This window comes from Pleurodeles waltl, chromosome 7 (assembly GCF_031143425.1).
Source record: "Pleurodeles waltl isolate 20211129_DDA chromosome 7, aPleWal1.hap1.20221129, whole genome shotgun sequence".
In the NCBI taxonomy this organism is placed as follows: domain Eukaryota; kingdom Metazoa; phylum Chordata; class Amphibia; order Caudata; family Salamandridae; genus Pleurodeles; species Pleurodeles waltl.
The window spans coordinates 530,387,431-530,406,626 of NC_090446.1; the positions used below are offsets into that span (position 1 = coordinate 530,387,431).

Sequence of the window (19,196 nt, forward strand, 5' to 3'; positions counted from 1 at the left end):
TCTGTTCCAGATTGTGGGGGCGGGGGCACCCTGTCCTACTGCCACATCTGGTTCTGGAAAGTTATTTCCTGCCCTTGTCAATGCTCCAATAAGTCTGGGGTGACAAAAGGCTCGTGTCAACTTAATAAAAGTGTCATTTTTATAAGTGAGACTTAATATCTGACTTTACAGTTAAAGAGGACTTTAAATTATAGTTCATTGGAGCTCAAGCATGGCATCTCTATCTGCTCCGAATGGAAAGTTGGTACTTTTGTAAATTTAATACACTAGCCCAGTGTTAGTCAATGAGAGAGATGGGCCTTGCACTAGTAAAAAAAACAACTTTAGGAGTTTTTCAGTAAGAAGACATGTAACACTCAAGTCCACATGTCCTGCATATTTAATACCATGCACCTTGCTCTATGGGCTTTTAGGGCCTACCTTTGGGGTGACTTGTATGTTTAAAAAGTAAAGTTTAGGCCTGGCAAAAATGTTTTTGAGGTTTAGATGGCAGTTTAAAAGTGTATACAGAATGTAATGGCAGACCTGGGCATGCTTTAAAGTGCTTCATGTGTTGGTGGCACACTGAGTACTGTAGGCCCATTAGTAGCATTTTTTGTTATTATTATTTTTTAACAGGCTTTGGGTATATGTAACATACATAGTAGGGACTTACAAGGTAATTAAATATGCCAATCAGGTGTAGGGCAATTTAACCAGGTTTTAGGGAGAAAGCGCAAGCACTTTAGAGATGGTTATCAGTGCTGGAGTGTCGAGTTCTGATTCCAACAAAATCAGAAAACAGAAAGGTAAAGACAAAGTTTGGGGTGACCCTGCAGAGCTGGTGAGGTCCAACACCAACCAATTGTAAAAAGAATTAATCTGGACTGTTGTCATGGCCTCGCTCTCTGCATCCCCACTATGATTAAATGCACTGAAGTGGCTACAGAAATTGTAGGTTGCACCACCTCAGGTGGAGACACTGCCATCTGCCTTTTGACTGAGGGTTGTGCAGAATGGATTAGATTTGGCTGAATTGGTTTTGTGTAGCAGTTGACTTTCAGCCTTCTGCATGCTCAGCTCTAGGAGTTGCGATGCCAGTGAAAATGCTTGTGCATTTAGATGTTTGTAGTTTAATTTCAGCCAAGGCTGCAGCTTTAGCAGTCTTTCCCATAGTGTTCTTGTGTGATGTTTGAGGATTTGCCAACCTGTGGAGATTAGATTCCATTGTCATCACTTTTGCCCTCTTCTGATTTTGAACTTTGTCTAAAGAAGTGCCCTAAACGTAGATGTTTGGGCAGAATGGTGGAGGGTTGTATGCAGACAACTCTTTGATGATTGGACCTGGAGAAAACCTAAGGAGGCAGACACATAAGTGGCATATAAGGGACGAGGAAAACAAACTCTAAAGGATAACAACATAATAACAAATAATGTGGAAATGCCCACATACAGACCATATAACTTGTGCATGGGAGAACTGTGGCAGTCCTTCTAATGGTGAGAACAGTCTTCAAACAAGCCACGTCAAGGGGCATACCATGCAGAATATATCACAAATGAAGTAGCTTAGACATCAGCACACAAGCCCAAGTAGGCCATGCATCTGTAAGAAATATTTGACTAAATTATAGTGTAGATTTTTACCAGTTCTTTGATTTTTCTCCACCCTGTTTTTGCTCACTGGTTCACTCCAGTCTGGGAACGAAGTTAAAATCAGCCTTGGCCCTACTCCAGCGGTAATCATCCACCCTGATGTTAGAAGCCTGTCCCTTCTGAGATGTGAAAAGCAACCCTAGACCATGAGTGATCACATTTTACTAATATATTAGAGGAGTAGAAGTTAGCATATGGTAACTAATTAACCTACATTTAAAGCCTAACCAAGAAAATCACACAAGCTGTAAAATGTGCACTTTTGAATTATTGTGGACCATGTGGCAACCATTCGTATTAAACTCTACTTTTTAACAGAGATTTGAATTCATATATTAAATGAAATACTAATGTGAATTAATATTATGTGTTATTGAAAATATTAAATGGATATATAATACTAGTATTGAATTAAATGAATTTATTAATGTGTGTTTTGTATGCGGAAAAATAAATGCATGTTTAAATCGGCTCGACCATGTCATAAATGTTTGTAAATAATTTGTTTTGTATATTTCATTTGAATTGTAAGGTGCGCAATAGGTGTATTAATTGCATTAATGTGTATTAAGGCTTTCTTAGCTTGACTAGGCCTGAAAGATTCATTTTGCAGCAGTAATGGAAAATCATTTGCTTATTATGTCCCCTCTGATCTGAATTATTTTCTTAGGGTGTTATTGTGATGTTGAATGTCCTATTGTATTGAAGGCAAGAAACACATTTTAGAATTAATAACATTGCATTATTTGTTCTAGCTGTCAAACAAGACAGGAAACTTGTGATTCCTATGTGGCAAAGGTTTAGTTTTGTGAGAACTCAAGTAACAAATAACTAGAGAATGTAATATTTTGTCAGTTGTGTGAAATCATTCAAATGACAATGCATTTTTGCTGATAAGATTTGGAATAGTTGCAAATGTGATGGTGCTATCAACAGTCATTGGGCACTGACATGAGTGCACCCACCTGAAGGACCAATGAATGGATCATGCATACTTCTAATTAGTGAGGAACTTTGGAAACTAGAAGTCAGTCCGAGTTCTTCTCCTGCCTCAAAGCTGTTCAGAACCCTGTTTGAGTCGGCTGTCAAACGTTTTCTTTAAGTCCCCAGTTGAGTTTTCTCATCTTACATTTTAACTGCCCTATTCTGTTATGCAGTTCAGTACTAATATGCCCAACTAATTCTGAACTGCTGATTCATCCTATGTGCAGTCCATGTTCTGTGCTGTTCTGATTTTTCTGTCAACTGACGCCGGAAGAAAGTGACCGTTCTTGAAACATTGCTATATGCCGTCCCATAAGGAGAGGTATAACTAAATGTGGTTTCTTGTTTCCTTTTCAGTTATGTACTTACAACAATGTATTTTTATAGTGAGTTGCCCTAGTTAGATTTTTTTTTTTAATTCTTTTGTCTTGCTTTTACTTCTAGCCCTATCCCACTCATGCAAGTTTAAATTTGCGTTGGTGATAGAAATGGCCCATCCCTGAAACCTGAAATCCTAATGGTAAAACTGTATTTTGATGTGTTACTGATGTCCGCATCATCAGAGTTTAAATATAACCATGGCCATATTGTGTTTTTTCTAATCTATATTATTGTTTTGGAGTGTTTGACAGTATTGATGTTCGGTAGGCAAAATCTTTTCAGGCATTGTGGTCAGCCTATTGTTTTCAAGTATAACTTGGGGCCAGATGTAGCAAGCATTTTGCATGGTGCAAACTGCGAAAATCTCAGTTTGCGCCATGCAAAATGCCCATCGCAATGCACATTCACAATTTGCGAGTCGGTACCGGTTCGCAAATTGTGAATGCGACTCGCAAATAGGAAGGGGTGTCCCCTTCCTATATACGACTCGCATCGCTATGCTAAATTGCTTTGTGGCGTTGAATGCGGTCGCAAAGCAATTCGCAGTTACCACCAGTGTGACACTGGTGGTAACCCATTCGCAAAAGGGAAGGGGTCCCCATGGGACCCCTTCCCCTTTGTGAATGTTGCCCAAAATGTTTTTTCAGAACAGGCAGTGGTCCAATGGACCGCTGCTTACTCTGAAAAAACAAAACCAAATGGTTTTGGTATTTTGTTTTTATTTTGCAACTCGTTTTCTTTTAAGGAAAACGGGCTGCAAAATAATATAACACAAACTGCTTTATTTTAAAAAGCTGTCACAGACATGGAGGTCTGCCATCTTCAGCAGGCCACCATCCCTGTGAGTGCAGGGACTCGCTATGGGGTCGCAAAATGTGACCCACCTCATTAATATTAATGAGGTGGGTCTTTGCGACCCCATAGCGATTCGCAGACGGTGTCTGAGACACCGTTCTGCATCCGGTTTTGCAAATCGGAACTACCTACATCTGGCCCTTAGTTTTGTGTGCCATAAACTTGACTTTGATTTTGGGATTGTAATAAAGCTTTGAAACTTTATCCAGTTTGGAGTTTGATTTAGTCTTAATTTGTTTATAGTGTTTAGAGTTGTTTATTGTATAATGTCATTGATTTGTGATTGAATGCTTGACTGCTACACTCGTTGCGAAGTCCAAAGATTTAGTCGACCTTTATAGGTGACAATAGTGATTGTCTCACCTGTGCGTTTGGGGTTTCTGAACCCCAGGCGGGGAGAAAAATCTTCTTTGCCCCAGCATGCCAACAACCAGATTTGTCCTTTTATTGGACAGCAGTGGTGACAGAGCTTTAACCCCTTCGCTGCCAGGCCTTTTCCCCCTCCTGTGCCAAGCCTTTTTTTGGCTATTTGGGGCAGTTCGCGCTTAGGCCCTCATAACTTTATGTTCACATAAGCTACCCACACCATATCTGCGTCCTTTTTTTCCCGACATCCTAGGGATTCTAGAGGTACCCAGACTTTGTCGGTTCCCCTAAAGGAGACCAAGAAATTAGCCAAAATACAGTGAAAATTGTGTTTTTTATTTTAAAAAAATGGGGAAAAAGGGCTGCATAAGGCAGCTTGTGGCTTTTTCCCTGAAAATGGCGTCAACAAAGTTTGTGGTGGCAAGATCACCACCTTCCCAGCTTTCAGGAACAGGCAGACTTGAATTGGAAAACCCAATTTTTCAATACAATTTTGACATTTTACTGGGACATAACCCATTTTTACTATTTTTTGCGCTTTCAGCCTCCTTCCAGTTAGTGACCAAAATGGGTGAGAAACCAATGCTGGATCCCAGAAAGCTAAACATTTCTGAAAAGTAGACAACATTCTGAATTCAGCAAGGGGTCATTTGTGTAGATCCTACAAGTGTTTCCTACAGAAAATAACAGCTGAAATAAAAAAAAATATTGAAATTGAGGTGAAAAAAACAGCCATTTTTCTCCACGTTTTACTCTAACTTTTTCCTGCGATGTCAGATTTTCGAAAGCAATATACCGTTACGTCTGCTGGACTCTTCTGGTTGCGGGGATATATATGGCTTGTAGGTTCATCAAGAACTCTAGGTACCCAGAGCCAATAAATGAGCTGCACCTTGCAATGGGTTTTTATTCTTTACCGGGTATACAGCAGTTCATTTGCTGAAATATAAAAAGTGAAAAATAGGTATCAAGAAAACCTTTGCATTTTTAAAATGGCCACAAGATAAGGTGTTGAGCAGCAGTGGTTATTTGCACATCTCTGAATTCCGGGGTGCCCATACTAGCATGTGAATTACAGGGCATTTCTCAAATAGACGTCTTTTTTACACACTGTCTTACATTTGGAAGGAAAAAATTTAGAGAAAGACAAGGGGCAATAACACTTGTTTTGCTAATCTGTGTTTCCCCCAAGTCTCCCGATAAAAATGGTACCTCACTTGTGTGGGTAGGCCTAGCGCCCACGAAAGGAAATGGCCCAAAACACAACGTGGACACATCACATTTTTTCCACAGAAAACAGAGTGCCTACCTGTGGATTTTGGCCTCTAGCTCAGCCGGCACCTGGGGAAACCTAGCAAACCAGCGAATTTTTTAAAACTAGACACGTAGGGGAGTCCAAGATGGGGTGACTTGTGGGGCTCTGACCAGGTTCTGTTACCCAGAATCCTTTGCAAACCTCAAAATTTGAACAAAAAAACACCCTTTCTTCTCATTTCGGTGATAGAAAGTTCTGGAATCTGAGAGGAGCCACAAATTTGCTTCCACCCAATGTTCCCCTCAGTCTCCCGGTAAAAATGATACCTCATTTGTGTAGGTGGGCCAAGTGCTTGTGAAAGGGAAGAGCCAAAAACATGTTGATATTGAGGGGGAACAAAGGGGGTCCAAAAGGGCAGTTTGCATAAAAAAACTTTTAGGCTGACAAGTGCAGCAGAATTTTTATCGGTATAGATGAGACCATGCTTGGTGGTAGGAATTTTGTGGATTCCAGCAGATTCCGGAAGGTTCCATCACAAAAACATGGGAAAAATGTGTGATTTCCATCAAAGTTGGAGGTTTGCAGGGGATTGTGGGTACAAAAATGGTGCGGGGTGCATGTGAAACACACCACCCTGGAATCACCCAGATGTTTAGTTTTCAGATATGTCTAGGTCTTGTGGATTTTTCTACATGGCAGCGTCCCAAAGTCCATAAAGTGCAGCCCTCACCATTCCAAGTGGGACGATTTTGAGAGTAAGCCAAGTTCTCATGGCCCAAATGTAAAACTAAAACCCCAGATAATCAAATGCCTTCTTGCTTGCTGTGGGATAAGATGTTTTAGAGTGCGGTAGAGCTGAAAGACTGTTACCCCCTTCAGTTGAGGTGGGGGCGTAACCAGGCCCATACTGGTTGGTAGCCACCACCCCAATATATATATATATTTTTTCCCCTGGCATCTATACTTTCTGGCCCCCCGCCCCCCCCCCCCGGGTGTGGATCAGGGTTAATTGCCCCATCTGCCACAACTTTGGCCCCATTTATTTGGGGTGGGGATATGGCCATACCCCCATCCTCTTATTTTTGGAGAAAAAAAACTTCCCTGGCCTCTGGTGGGCTTTCTGCTCCACTTTGGGGCAGATGGGCCTTCCAAAAATAGGCCCATCTGCCCCCAATGGGGCAGATATGGCCAACAGTAATGTGCTCCCATGGGGAGCGACCCTTACCCAAGGGGCTGCCTCCCTAAAGAAAACACACGCATACACACACCAATCCCTGGTGCCTAAGTCGTTTCTGCCCCCATGGGGGCAGATTGGCCTAACAAAAATTGGCCGATATGCCCCCAAAGGGGGCAGAAATGGTCTAAATACAATTTGCCCCCAGGAGAGCGACCCTTGCCTAATGGGTCGCTCCCCATCTAAAAAGAAAAAAAAAACAATTTTTTTTTTCTAGCCCTGGCGCTTAGAGATTTCTGACCCCCCTGGCGGCAGATCGGCCTAATAATAGGCCGACCTGCCCCCGGGTTTGTCCCCCCCCCTCCCCGGGAGCGACCCTTGCCTACGGGGTTGAAAAATCCCCGGTGCCTCATTGTTTATGCCACCCTTGGGGGGCAGATTGACCTAATATCGGCTGATCTGCCCCCAAGGGGGGGGGGGGGGGAGGCATAAATGGTCTAAATACAATTTGCCCCCCAGGGGAGTGACCCTTGCCTAATGGTTCGCTCCCCATCTCTAAAAAACAAAACAAAAAAAAAGAATTGCCCTGGCGCCTAGAGGTTTCTGGGCCCCCTGGGGGTAGATCGGCCTAATAGGTGCCTCGTCCAAGGCACCCAAGCAGTTAATCTGATTTGGTCCGTAGATGGCTTTGGACTCCCCTCCTGATAAAATAAAGATTGAGTAACGTGAGGTGACCTTGAACATTTTTTTTTTTTATTTTTTTTATTATTATTATTATTATTTTTTTTTTTTTTTTTACTGCTTGTGACTTTGTGAGGTATGCCTTAAATCTGTTGTGTCTCCTATCTAATGCAGCTTTTAGCGAGTTTCTGGGCTGCTGAGTCCATTTCTATATCTATGGAAATGGCATCCAGTTATGTTTCTTGCCTTTCCAAAGAGGTGCAGTGGCATGGGGAGAAATCATTATGCACATGCTTTAGCATTTTCATCCTTAACAGGAATCGATGCTCATTGGAGGTAGATGAACCTTTTAACCCAGCAATAAAGTGAGGTAGAACTATTGAACAAAATCCAATCACTATTTAATACATCTAAACAGTATGACCCATTTGGCCACAGAAAGAAAACTACAATAAAAAATCAGTTTAAATATTTATTAAAAACTCCAAATTAAAGTCAGGTAGGTTACTCTCAATACAAAGTTAAAGATATACATGATCACCATGGGATGCCCAAGGCGACGAAAGAAGTTTAGTCGACTTACATTAACAAAACTAAACATTACATAACAATAAAAGGAATATCTGAAATACAGAAATTCAGTGTTGCTCTGGGTTAGCAGTCGTCGGTAATTTCAATTGAACAAGGTTTTAAATTCAGGCAGAGCAGTGGAAAACCCTTCACTAGCCAAATAGGGGAATGCATGTGTGGGGTGAAACGTGGACAAGATGCAAAAAGAGCAAAAATAATTTGAAAAAGGATAATCTCAGACTGTAGGTTACTGACTAAAATAGGCAAAAGATAGGCAAGAGCCCTCTAAAAAGGGGAAGGAAAATTTCTAAGACTCAGACATCTCAAAAGGGACAAAGTAAACAGGGGGCTTACCCCTCTACGGAGCAAAGCATCTGGGACAGGAATCAAGGCAGCATCTCAAAATCTAAATCTGCATCTGCTTCTCTGCCCAACTGCTACTGCTCAAGGTCCAGCCAGGCACTGTCATATCAAAAGTCGCTATGCATTCTGATTCGCCAAAGGTATCAGTCGATGTCACATTGAAGGGACATCATCCAATAATCGAGCACACAATTCCTTTCCCAAGCTTTACATGAGAGCATCTTCCACCCGTGAGACTCCACACAAGTTTGAAACAATTGTATACAATGTCAGTCCATGTTGCACACACTTCCGCTATCATGGGTGATAAGATCCATTCTCTATGCTTAAACAATGGGGTCAGTGACCAGACTCTTAGCTTCTCATGGGAGCTTAACCCACAAGAAAGTTCACGAAAAAAATTAATCACATTTCTAGTCAAACTACGAATACAAACTACATTCAGGCCTCTTGTGCAAAGGCAAAATCATGACTTTACATTCAATTAATACACTTTAATAAACACATGTAATATGAAAACTTATAAATTCAATGTTAATACTTCAATAATATGAGTAATAAATTTCTTTTAAAGCAAGGAAGCTTTGTTAACCCATTTTGTTAAATATAGAATAGAAGTCCATTTCTCTCATCTCTTCATATATTTTAGACTCCATCATTCAAAAAAATCGCTATTGTTTCGATTTATTCCGTTAGTCTAGATTTCAAATTACCTTAATACCACATTAATCCTTCTAACATTCAGTTGAATTCAAATACCACTGAAGTCTAACTCTGCATTTTAATAAGTGCATTCACAAGCGTGTCAATGCAAATTTCTAGGTTTCAACGGTTTGTGCTCTGAACCTAATAAAACATATTTTGTCACATTCTGATGACTTTTGTGACACAAGGGACACCATCAAATTTCACGCTTCCACTGTTCACATCCGAACCTGAAGAGATTAGCTGCGGCGTCCCCCAAGGCTCCTCCCTGAGCCCCACCCTCTTCAACAGCTAAATGGTCCCACTAGCAGATATCGTCGGAAACCACAGACTCAACATCGTCTCCTACACTGATGACACTCCGCTGATACTCTCCCTCACCGACGAACCTACAGTCTGGAAGACCAGTCGCCGCCTGGATGAAATGCAACTGCCTCAAGCTCAACTCTGACAAGACCGAATTCCTCATTTTGGGTGTCACCCGGGTGGCCTGCAGTGCTCAGCCTGCCCAACCCCCACCGACCAACCACACGTAACCTCTGCATCATCCTTGACTCTCTATGAACCACAAAGTCAATGCCGTCTTGTCCCCCTGCTTCCACATGCTCTGCCTGCCCCGAAAGATCCCCAAGTGGATCCCCTTCAAATTCAGAAGAATCGTCACCCAGGGGCTCATCTGCAGCAAGTTCGACTACGGCAATTCACGCTAAGCAGGCACCACCCAGAAGCTCCAAAAGAAGATGCAAAGAATCCAGAACGCCGCTGCTATACATATCCTTGACATCCCTCGCCGCAGCCATATCTCCAGGCACATGAGACACCTATATTGGCTTCTGATCAACAACATCCTCTTCAAGCTCCTCGTGCACACCCAAAAGGCCCTCCATAACATCGGACTAGCATACCTTAACCACCGCCTCGCCTTCCACACGTCCACCAGACCACTCCGTTCTGCTCACCTGGCCCTGGCCACCATCCCACTGATCCAGAAGACCACAGCTGGAAGAAGATTCTTCTCCTACCTCGTTGCTAGGATCTTGAGCTCTTCATCTCAGGCATTCTCCCTCCCTGCCTCAATTCATGAAGGACCTCAAGACCTGGCTCTTCGACTGAACCGGCAATCCAGCGCTTCAGCTGAGCTGCATGACCCTCCCCCCAGCGCCTTGAGACCTAAACAGGTAATTAGCCGCGCTCTATAAGAACGCAGATTGATTGAAATACTACCATGAATCAACACATTTCATTGAATGATTCCTCAAATAAATGGTGCCTAAAATTTCACAGTAATTTAGCTAAACGTTTTTTTTTTCCCCTAGATGCATTTTTTGTGAACATTTAATTTTGAAAGCAAAGAACTGTCAATCTTGCTTTCAAAGTTCTGCAATTATTTGCATCTAATCAAAGCATTCTGGGAGCATTACATGTAGCCTCATGTTATTAAACTTTGCAAACGTGCGTACACTTTTGTTTTTTTTTAACTGGAACCACTGTCGGTTGTGCAGTCCAAGCTTACAACATGTTTTTAGAGTGCTCGCCCTAATAATAAAGGCTTGGCATTAATGAACCAAAAATACAAGCTCAAACAGAATTAGCATATGAAAATAAATATTAACTCAACTGCAGACAATTCTTTCCTGCTCCATAATGTTCTATCGTGAACTGGCAGCCAAAGGGTTTGTGCTGCAGGAGGTTGGGCCGGCTTGCCCCGTGGACAAAATAAATGTGCAAACTAGTTGTCCTTGATCCCAAACAAGGTGTCCTGGGGGTCAGACTATGGGAATTCCACACCCCTATAGCAGGTCTTTGCAGACAGCGCTTGAACACTACCTAGGCTGGACCTAAAAAGGGGGTAGGGAGTGTCTAGTAGTGAATTAAAAGGCATCAAGTGAGTTTAATCCTGTGCAGTCTTATTATTTGGTACAGCAACATTTAATTACAGCGGCTGGAGTCTTCTCAGCACAGTTTTGAGTACCAGCACTTATTCTTGTACAAATTCACCACTGCCTGCCTTTCTGCATATTCCCCCTGTTATAGCCAATGTTGGCCTTGGTTTGTCCTTGACAGTAGCATGAAATTAATGTAAAAGTGCTTTAAATAAAGATGCAGGGAAGTGAAGAATTTCATGTAATTTTTTGTGTTAAGTGTTTTGTGTGGCCTGAATTTATCCAATAATATTTGTTCTAGTGGAAGGCGAATGACTCCGAGACCAGTATCTCCTCCTTGTTTAAGAAATTTCACCAACCTATTGAGAACCAAAAGTTGGCAACATTAAATAAGTTGGCGTTCCAAGGTAAAGTGGCACAGAAGAAGATGGCTGATAACCTAACCAAGCTACAAGAAGACGTCAAGAAAGTTAAGGACACCCTGGATGCTGTCAAGATGAGGCTTAAGGAACAGGACCCGCTTGAGTTTCTTAACGTAAGGAAAGAACAATCTGCTTTCATTTTAACAAGCACTACTTATAGTAGTAGTGAGCAATAACTCGCATGCCTATTGTACAATGCTGATAAGTTTATTGGATGTCCATACTGCAGTTTGGATAGGTGTGAGTGTTTTCCGCAGCATAAACGTTACCCCAGCGTGATGTTCGTCTTTTCTAGAATCCAGTCATGTCATGTGAGATGTAGCTTAGTCCCCATTAGTCTTATATATTGCGTGGAACTGTTTATTTTAATAGCTGAAAGATATTGGACTATTCCATTCATGTATCATTCGTGGGTACCCTTATCTTAAGTTTTCCTACCAAGTGCCCCCCCCCCCCCCAATTGCATAATAGTCCATTGTTACGTTTGTACGTTCGCACCCTGCCATAATCATGTTGTTCAGCCAGTATGAAATAATTGTAATCTGTCATGGTTTTAGTACCAGAGTATGCAGACATTAGCCACTTCTAGTGCGGTGGCTAGACTGTTGCCAGTATGATGTTTTAGTAATTTCACGTGTGTAATATGGCCGGTGAAATTGTGTGGTAAGCTTAGCCAAAAATAGGAGTACCCTATCTGCGGCCAAGATTTTGCAGGCTTTCCACAGGACCTTAGAGCATGTGAAATATCATACCTATCTTGCTTGCATGTCAGGAAATTTGAAGATGGACTTATTTGCCTAATGCAGCTTTAAGGGGTCTTGTAGTGAAGACTCCACCCTTAAGTTCACATCTTCTTTGAGTCCTGGAACTCTTTAATTCTTTTCCCAACGGTAGCACATCTCCCACTGTCCTCTACATTCTATTCCCCACACACTACCCACATTGTATTGTGTGCATTCCAAGGAAGAATACAGTGAAGATTACCTCAACACAACAAGGGGCTCCAAAATCACTCATGTAATACTTAGAAATGCCTTAACTTTGATTCTAGCCTCTCTGGGTTGGTTGTTGTTTAACAGTGCTAGCGCGGCCAGTGCTAAGTAAGTAAGCTTACAAGGGAACGCATATAGGTCGATGAACCTTTTGAATCGCATGGAGTATCATAGTCATGCAGTGACCACTGAACAGAAATAAATATCAATAACCAAGATTAACACTTTATGAAACCACAATAGAGATCATACTAATAAGAAATAACCACTACTCATGGAAAGGGTTAACAAATTGTATTCCCTATTGCTTACAATTGTAAGTTATCTGTTAGTTCAAAGTTTATTCAAAATCAACTTTTTATTAATTCATCAGTTAAGACATTATCACTTGAACAAAACATATGGTACAAAGCAACACCATAAGCTGTGGATATCAATATTAACAATGTAGTTTAGCAATAAGGTTTGTCACTGTACACGTCACCCCTAACAGTCTACCTAACCAAGATTAGCATTAGCATGGGGGTCTTCATGCGAAACAATTTAGGTGAAAACATTAATTTGGAAAAATCTACTTAAGAGTGAATCTCTGTAAAACAGCACAGTTGGTACCTAGAAGAAAAGGCACAAAATCGTCAGTCACATTTCATAGCTACCTATCCAAGATGGATCATCACCAAGTCAGTCTTCGTCTTCAGTTCACTAATAGTCAGCTACAGATCAGGCTCAGAGTATGAGCCCAATATCAGCACCTCGGACAGCGTCTCCTGACATCAACTTTCTCCTCGCAGTTCGGAATCCTCACCCCTTGTTATGACTTTTTATTACGGTCTCCTAGACTATCCCACTAATTGCTAATTGGTCAGTCTATCGGAAGTTATGACTCTAACCTATAGTTTTTGTTTACCAAATCTTTGAGTTTGCATATGTCTTGTGTCCCATAAAACTGATTAGTTCTTCTTGCGATGAGAACATCATCCGGCTCTTCGGGTAACAAAATTGTTGCATACGAGTCTTCAGTCAGTGCCTCTATTGTTCAAGTACTGGGAAAGTACATTTAGCCTACACTACACATAATTGTATCAAATTGTTTTCATCATCTCCTGTCCGTTGGTACATTTGCAAAATGTTCTAGCTGAGCAGCCTGAACTCTGAGCGGTTCTAGGTGTCTGTTTTCACTTACCAGTCCTTTGCAATGTATTTGAATTCTCCATGTTCAGAGCAAGCGAGGTGCAGTGAAACCAGGCCCTTAGTCCGGCTAATTTAAGAATATAAATTAATATAAAACATAGGTTATACATTTAGTTATGACGTATTAGTGCATTATTCTTATGTTTTTCATTATTTTGCATCTTTTAGTTCTTTTAGTACACATGGTGATCACTCCCTAAGGGCACATTTTTCAAACGTGCACATTATTTTTTCTACAATTAATTTCTCTATGCATTTTTCTCATTAATAAACACACACACGTCATTAGAAATTTCTTAGCTAACATATCTGCTCCATCAGTCCTTCCTCTGACTAAATGTCATCACACCTTTCTTGTCAACACTTTACACATTTGTCTTGGATGTATTTTGCCGCCTTCTTGAGTTTTCCCTATAAATTTGTCTCCTAGGTGGTTCTTCTCTCCACTGATCATTCTTAGATTTCCTTAATTTAATCTTTTGCCATAATTTGCATGTACCCCATAATCCTAATATGGAAACAATCACAATTAATATTCCCTGGATGATTTTCCATAATACTCCATTCCAAATTTGACTAAACCAATTTCCCACAGAGGCAAATCCATTTCCAACTTTCTCCCAAAACCCTTGGTCCTTCAAATCCTTCAAATCTTTGCTTGAATTAGTTAAGATAGTAAGTAGGTAAGTCTCTTATCTCCTTATCATTCTCTGGAATGTAAGAACAATGCCTGGCATTAATCATTTTATCCACTCCGCCCTCTTTCACTAAAATTATGTCTAAAGCAAGCCTATTTTGAAGTGTCATTGCTTTTCCACAGCCAATTCAGTATTTAACAGGAGTATTGCCCCTGTAAAGTTTGTCAACATGTTATCCACAATAGTAGACCACTTTTGTATATTGATTGCATTCAGAATAACCCCTACAGAAGGAATTATTGCACCAAAAATATCTCCCACAATTGCAGAAGAGGTTTCCCTCCTCTGTCGCTCATGATGTAATTCAGTCACTTTCAGAATTTTCTTTAAATCATCTATCTGATAAATCTTAGGGAAAACTATCCCTAAATAGCATGTCCTATACCATGCTCTAGGAAGACGGTAATAAGCATTAGGTCCACAAATATAGGAGGTCCCAGGAATCACAGGGTCCTGACCATTCAACCTAAAAATCCATTTACTCTGAAACAAAAACACATGCCTACATTCACTCGTTCCCACAAATAGTGTCAGTGTGTGATTTTTGGCCTATATATACAAAGTGTCCCTACATGTAATGCATTTAAAGCTAATTTTCCTTGTGTTTTAATATAGCCTTAGAACCCGCCGTAGCGGGCTCTACCGGCTATTAAAGGCCCGCTCCCCGCATTAAATGCCCGAGCCGAAGGCGAGGGCATTTAACAAGGGAGAGGGACTTTAATAGCCGGTAGAGCCCGCTACTGCGGGTTCTAAGGCTATTAGAACATTCTGCCACACAGGGCAGAATGTTCTATTAAAAAATAATAATAATTCACGGAGCCCGAGGGGATTAAAATCCCCTCGGGCTCCGTGAGGCTTTGTTCACAGCTGTTGCTGTGAACAAAGCGAACATTGGAATGTTGGCGCTGCAGGCTTTTACCGGCCAGTAAAAGCCTGCAGCACTCCATTGTTTTCAATGGAGCCCCCAGCATTCCAATGTTCTAATAACAGTGTAAGCATAATCATTCTTATAAGTCCTTTTGTCCAGTCCTTTCTCTAACTTATCCTTTAATGCCTTCCTTCTGTCATCAGTATGCCCTATAAAGCTCTTTTCTAATGGGGTTAGTAAACAAGTTAAGTTGTTACGGTGTGCATAAGCCGTTTCAAATGTTAGAGGATTCTTTGAACCAACACTAACTAATACTATATTACGCTCCTTAGCTACTTTATTCAAATATCTAATAATGGGTACAAAAGAAAACACTAAGTTGTGGTTAGAATAGAAATACTGAATATACTCTTCATTATCGAATCTAGTTAGTAGCAAACTACAAGTTACGCCATACGTTAGAGGTAAGCTGTGGTATGTAACCCCTTATTCCACAGAGGAAGGAATTTGTGTACACATAAGACAATTCCTTACATCCATTACCTCCACAGTCACTCAACAACCGATAGAACACGTTCGAAAAAAGCTCTCCATCATTACTGTAGTCATGCAAATATTTTTCATCTAGCTTAAACCTCTCTAAAGCTGTTAGTGTAGTAGTCTCAAGAACAGGAATAATAGCAGCTTCTCATGAATATAAGATACACTGTTCCAAAAGTAAAAGAGAGGAGGGGGATACCGTAGTGGGGGTCCTAAATTTTAGGAGCAAGACACCTCACACATCCCGAGGGATGTCATGCTTCATCGGAGCTGCTCCTCGTCAGACCAGCACTGCAATGTCTAACGGGCACCACCCCGAAAGGGGGGGCTCTTTGCCGGAGATCTTTTGTGATAATGAAGCAGTGACCCCAAAAGTGTGAGAAAGAGTACTGAAGGAGATCAAAGGTAGTGATTTAAAATTGGCTTTCAAAACTCAACACCGGGTAACTAATTTATTGGACCCAATGAGAAGGAAAAGGCCAAGGTTAAAAATAGTCATCTGAGTGAAGCCGAAATAATGATCAGTCACTCTGAATCTGAAAAATCGTAGCAAGGGTGGGGAACTTCCAAACCATCCCTATCATGGGTCAACATGTTTCGCATCCTGGTGGTCCATACGGATCCCGTGATGCTTCATCAGGACCAAAAAACAACTATAAGCATCTCCTAGATATAAGGGGGGGTCTGGAAAACTATTCACCAGAATTTGTCAAAAAAAGAGCTGCGGATGTTAAGACAAACATTCTCACAGAGGTTTTGCATCCTTCATCAGCTGTGGCAGAGCTGCTTCTACGTTTAATGAGGCGCTTATTGACCCGATAATGGAGGTGTGGAAGAAGCCTGTGACTTCGACGGCAGTAAACAGGTCTGTGGCGAGAAGGTATCGGGTCGCTCCTGGAGATCCAGCGTTCTTGTCCAGACACCCGACTCCAGAGTTTGGTAGTGCAGGCTTCATGCTCTGCTCCGGGATCTTTTCCAGGGGTTCCCTCGGACAGGGAGTCCAAGAGAATGGACCAATCCGCTAAGAAGGCGTTCTCTTCATGTAGCATGGCCCTCAAGTCTACGAATGCTACCTGTATCCTGTGAAGGTACATTTATGCTCTCTTGGACGAGGCCAAGACTCATTCTGCATTGCCTCAGGAGGTGCTTAACCTTTTGGTGGACGCTTAGGCGGCGACCCAATGGTATTCAATCTGGGCTTGACACATCGGACTCTGTGGCCAGGACTATGGGCACGTCCATAGCGACAAGATGACATGCCTGGCTACGGTCTTCAGGATTCTCTCCCGATGTGCAGACAACCCTACTCAACCTGCCCTTTGATGGGGATAAACTATTTGGGGCAAAAGCTGACTCTGCCTTGGAGCGGTTCAAGGAGAGTAGGGCCACGGCAAGATCCTTGGGACTGCAAGCATCCACCTCCACTTCCTTAAGATCGTTTAGGGGGTTTGGGTGTGGCTCTTCCCTTTTGAGGGAGATTCCAGGCAGCAGGACATCAACCTTCGGCAGCTCACCCTTATAGATCATTCAGGGGCAGGGGTAGAGTTCGCACTATAGGGGCCACCCAGCAGCACTCTGCCTCTTGCTCTTCCTCCGGAGGGGTGCAGCAAGGAAAGCAGCCTTAGTCCTCCATCATTCCCTTTACATGCATCTCCTGTAAGGGGGAGACTGTCTCAATTTCTTCACATGTGGGAGTCAATAACATCGGACTCCTGGGTCACCGATATTGTGGGGAAAGGTTATACTCTTCCCTTTTCGGGAGTTTACCCCTCCCATCCCTTCTGTTCAGAAGACCATCTTTGTTTACTACTCCTTTTGTCGAAAGGTGCAGTAGAGTTGGTTCCAGAGCAGGAGAGGGGTCAGGGCTGTTCAAGATATTTCCTGATCTCCAAAAAGGATGTTTTTTTTAGGCCAATCCTGGACCTGAGGATTTTGAATTGGTACCTCAAGCAGGAGAAGTTCAAAATGCTGACCCTAGGACAGGTTCTTTTGGCATTGAACGAAGGAGATTGGTTGGTGTCTGTCGACTTGCAGGATGCTTACTTTCATATCCCGATCCTCAAGTCGCACAGGAAGTATCTCTGGTTTGTGGTAAGTTCGCAACACGATCAGTTTGCGTTCCTTCCGTTTGGTCTTACTTTGGCACCTCGAGTCTTCACGAAGGTGATGGCGGTGGTTGCAGCAGAGCTCAGAAGAAGGGGGATAGCAGTATTCCCTTATCTGGACGATTGGTTGGTCAAAGCCAAGTTTCCGGAGCTCCTGCGGTGTCACCTGCAATCGACAACTCAATTGTTGTTCGATCTGGGCTTTTCGGTGAACGTGCCCAAATCTCACCTGGAGCCCTCTCAGCGCCTCCTGTTCATAGGGGCAGTACTGGACACAGCATTAAATCAGGCCTTTCCTCCGCCGCAGCGGATTCAGGACATGCAGGCGTTGATTCCAATGTTCCAGAATGGAGCAGTCGTTCCAGTCCTCAAGGTGCTTCGTCTGCTCGGTCTGTTCGCTTCTTGCATTCTGCTGGTCACTCATGCACGCTGGCACATGAGGGCTCTTCAGTGGTGCATCCGCAGGCAGTGGTTTCAACACAAAGGAGATCCTGAGGAATCGATAAAGGTCTCCAGAGATGCTGCAGTAGATCTGCAATGGTGGGCTGCGGACGGCAACCTTTCTCAAGGAAAGCCGTTTTCGCTGCCACCTCCAGTGGCCACAGTGATAACGGATGCCTCCACTCTAGGGTGGGGAGCTCATCTGGGGGACCTGGAGGTCAGAGGTCATTGGTCTCCAGTGGAACAGAGGTCTTACATCAATCTGTTGGAATTGCGGGCAATACGTCTGGCTCTCAAGGCCTGCCTTCCCTTACCTTTGCGGTCGGTCCAAGTCCTGACGGACAACACTACCGCGATGTGGTATATAAACAAACAGGGAGGAGTGGGGTCGTACCTTCTCTGCAGAGAAACTCTACGGCTCTGGTCCTGGGTTCAGGACCATCGGATTTGCTTGGTAGCAAACCATTCGGCCGGAGTTCTGAACGTGCATCCGGACAGTCTCAGTGGGCGCATCTCAACTGATAACGAGTGGCATCTTCATCCGGACCTGGTCCTTTACATCTTTCAGGTGTGGGGGTATCAGCAGATACATCTTTTTGCCACTCTGGAGAACGCGCACTGCCCATGATTCTGCAGCCTCCAGTATCCTATGCAAAGATCTTTGGGGGATGCGTTTCAGATGTCCTGGAAGGGTCAGTTGCTTTACGAGCCCCCCACAATACCCTTGATTCCTCGAGTCTTGAGGAAGATCCGACAAGACCGGATCCAAGTCATCTTAATAGCTCCAGATTGACCAAGAATGGTATGGTATTCGGACCTCCTCCAACTTTCTGTGCCCTCCGCTCAGCCTCCCTTACAGGGCAGACCTCCTCTCACAGTCGCAGGGGCAGGTTCTACACCCCCACCTCCAGAGCCTGCACTTTCATACCTGGAAATTGAACGGGGAAATCTGAGTACTTTTTCTCTCCCACCTGAAGTGGTGGAAGTTATATTATCGGCCAGGCGACATTCCACCAAATCTATCTATGCAAGCAGGTGGGCTAAATTTGTGAGTTGGTGTGTAGAGAATCAAATTGATCCCTTGCGT

At 42.8% G+C, this 19,196-nt stretch overlaps 1 protein-coding gene across 1 annotated transcript in view; it reads left to right on the plus strand.

The window, feature by feature from the left end:
• The window catches only part of LOC138304294 (zinc-binding protein A33-like), a 160,270-nt gene that overhangs the window by 53,845 nt on the left and 87,229 nt on the right, over positions 1–19,196 (plus strand). Inside the window, exon 5 of the mRNA XM_069244239.1 lies at positions 11,154–11,387. Coding sequence (XP_069100340.1) covers positions 11,154–11,387 — 234 coding nt within the window. The remainder of the gene's footprint in view (positions 1–11,153; positions 11,388–19,196) is intronic.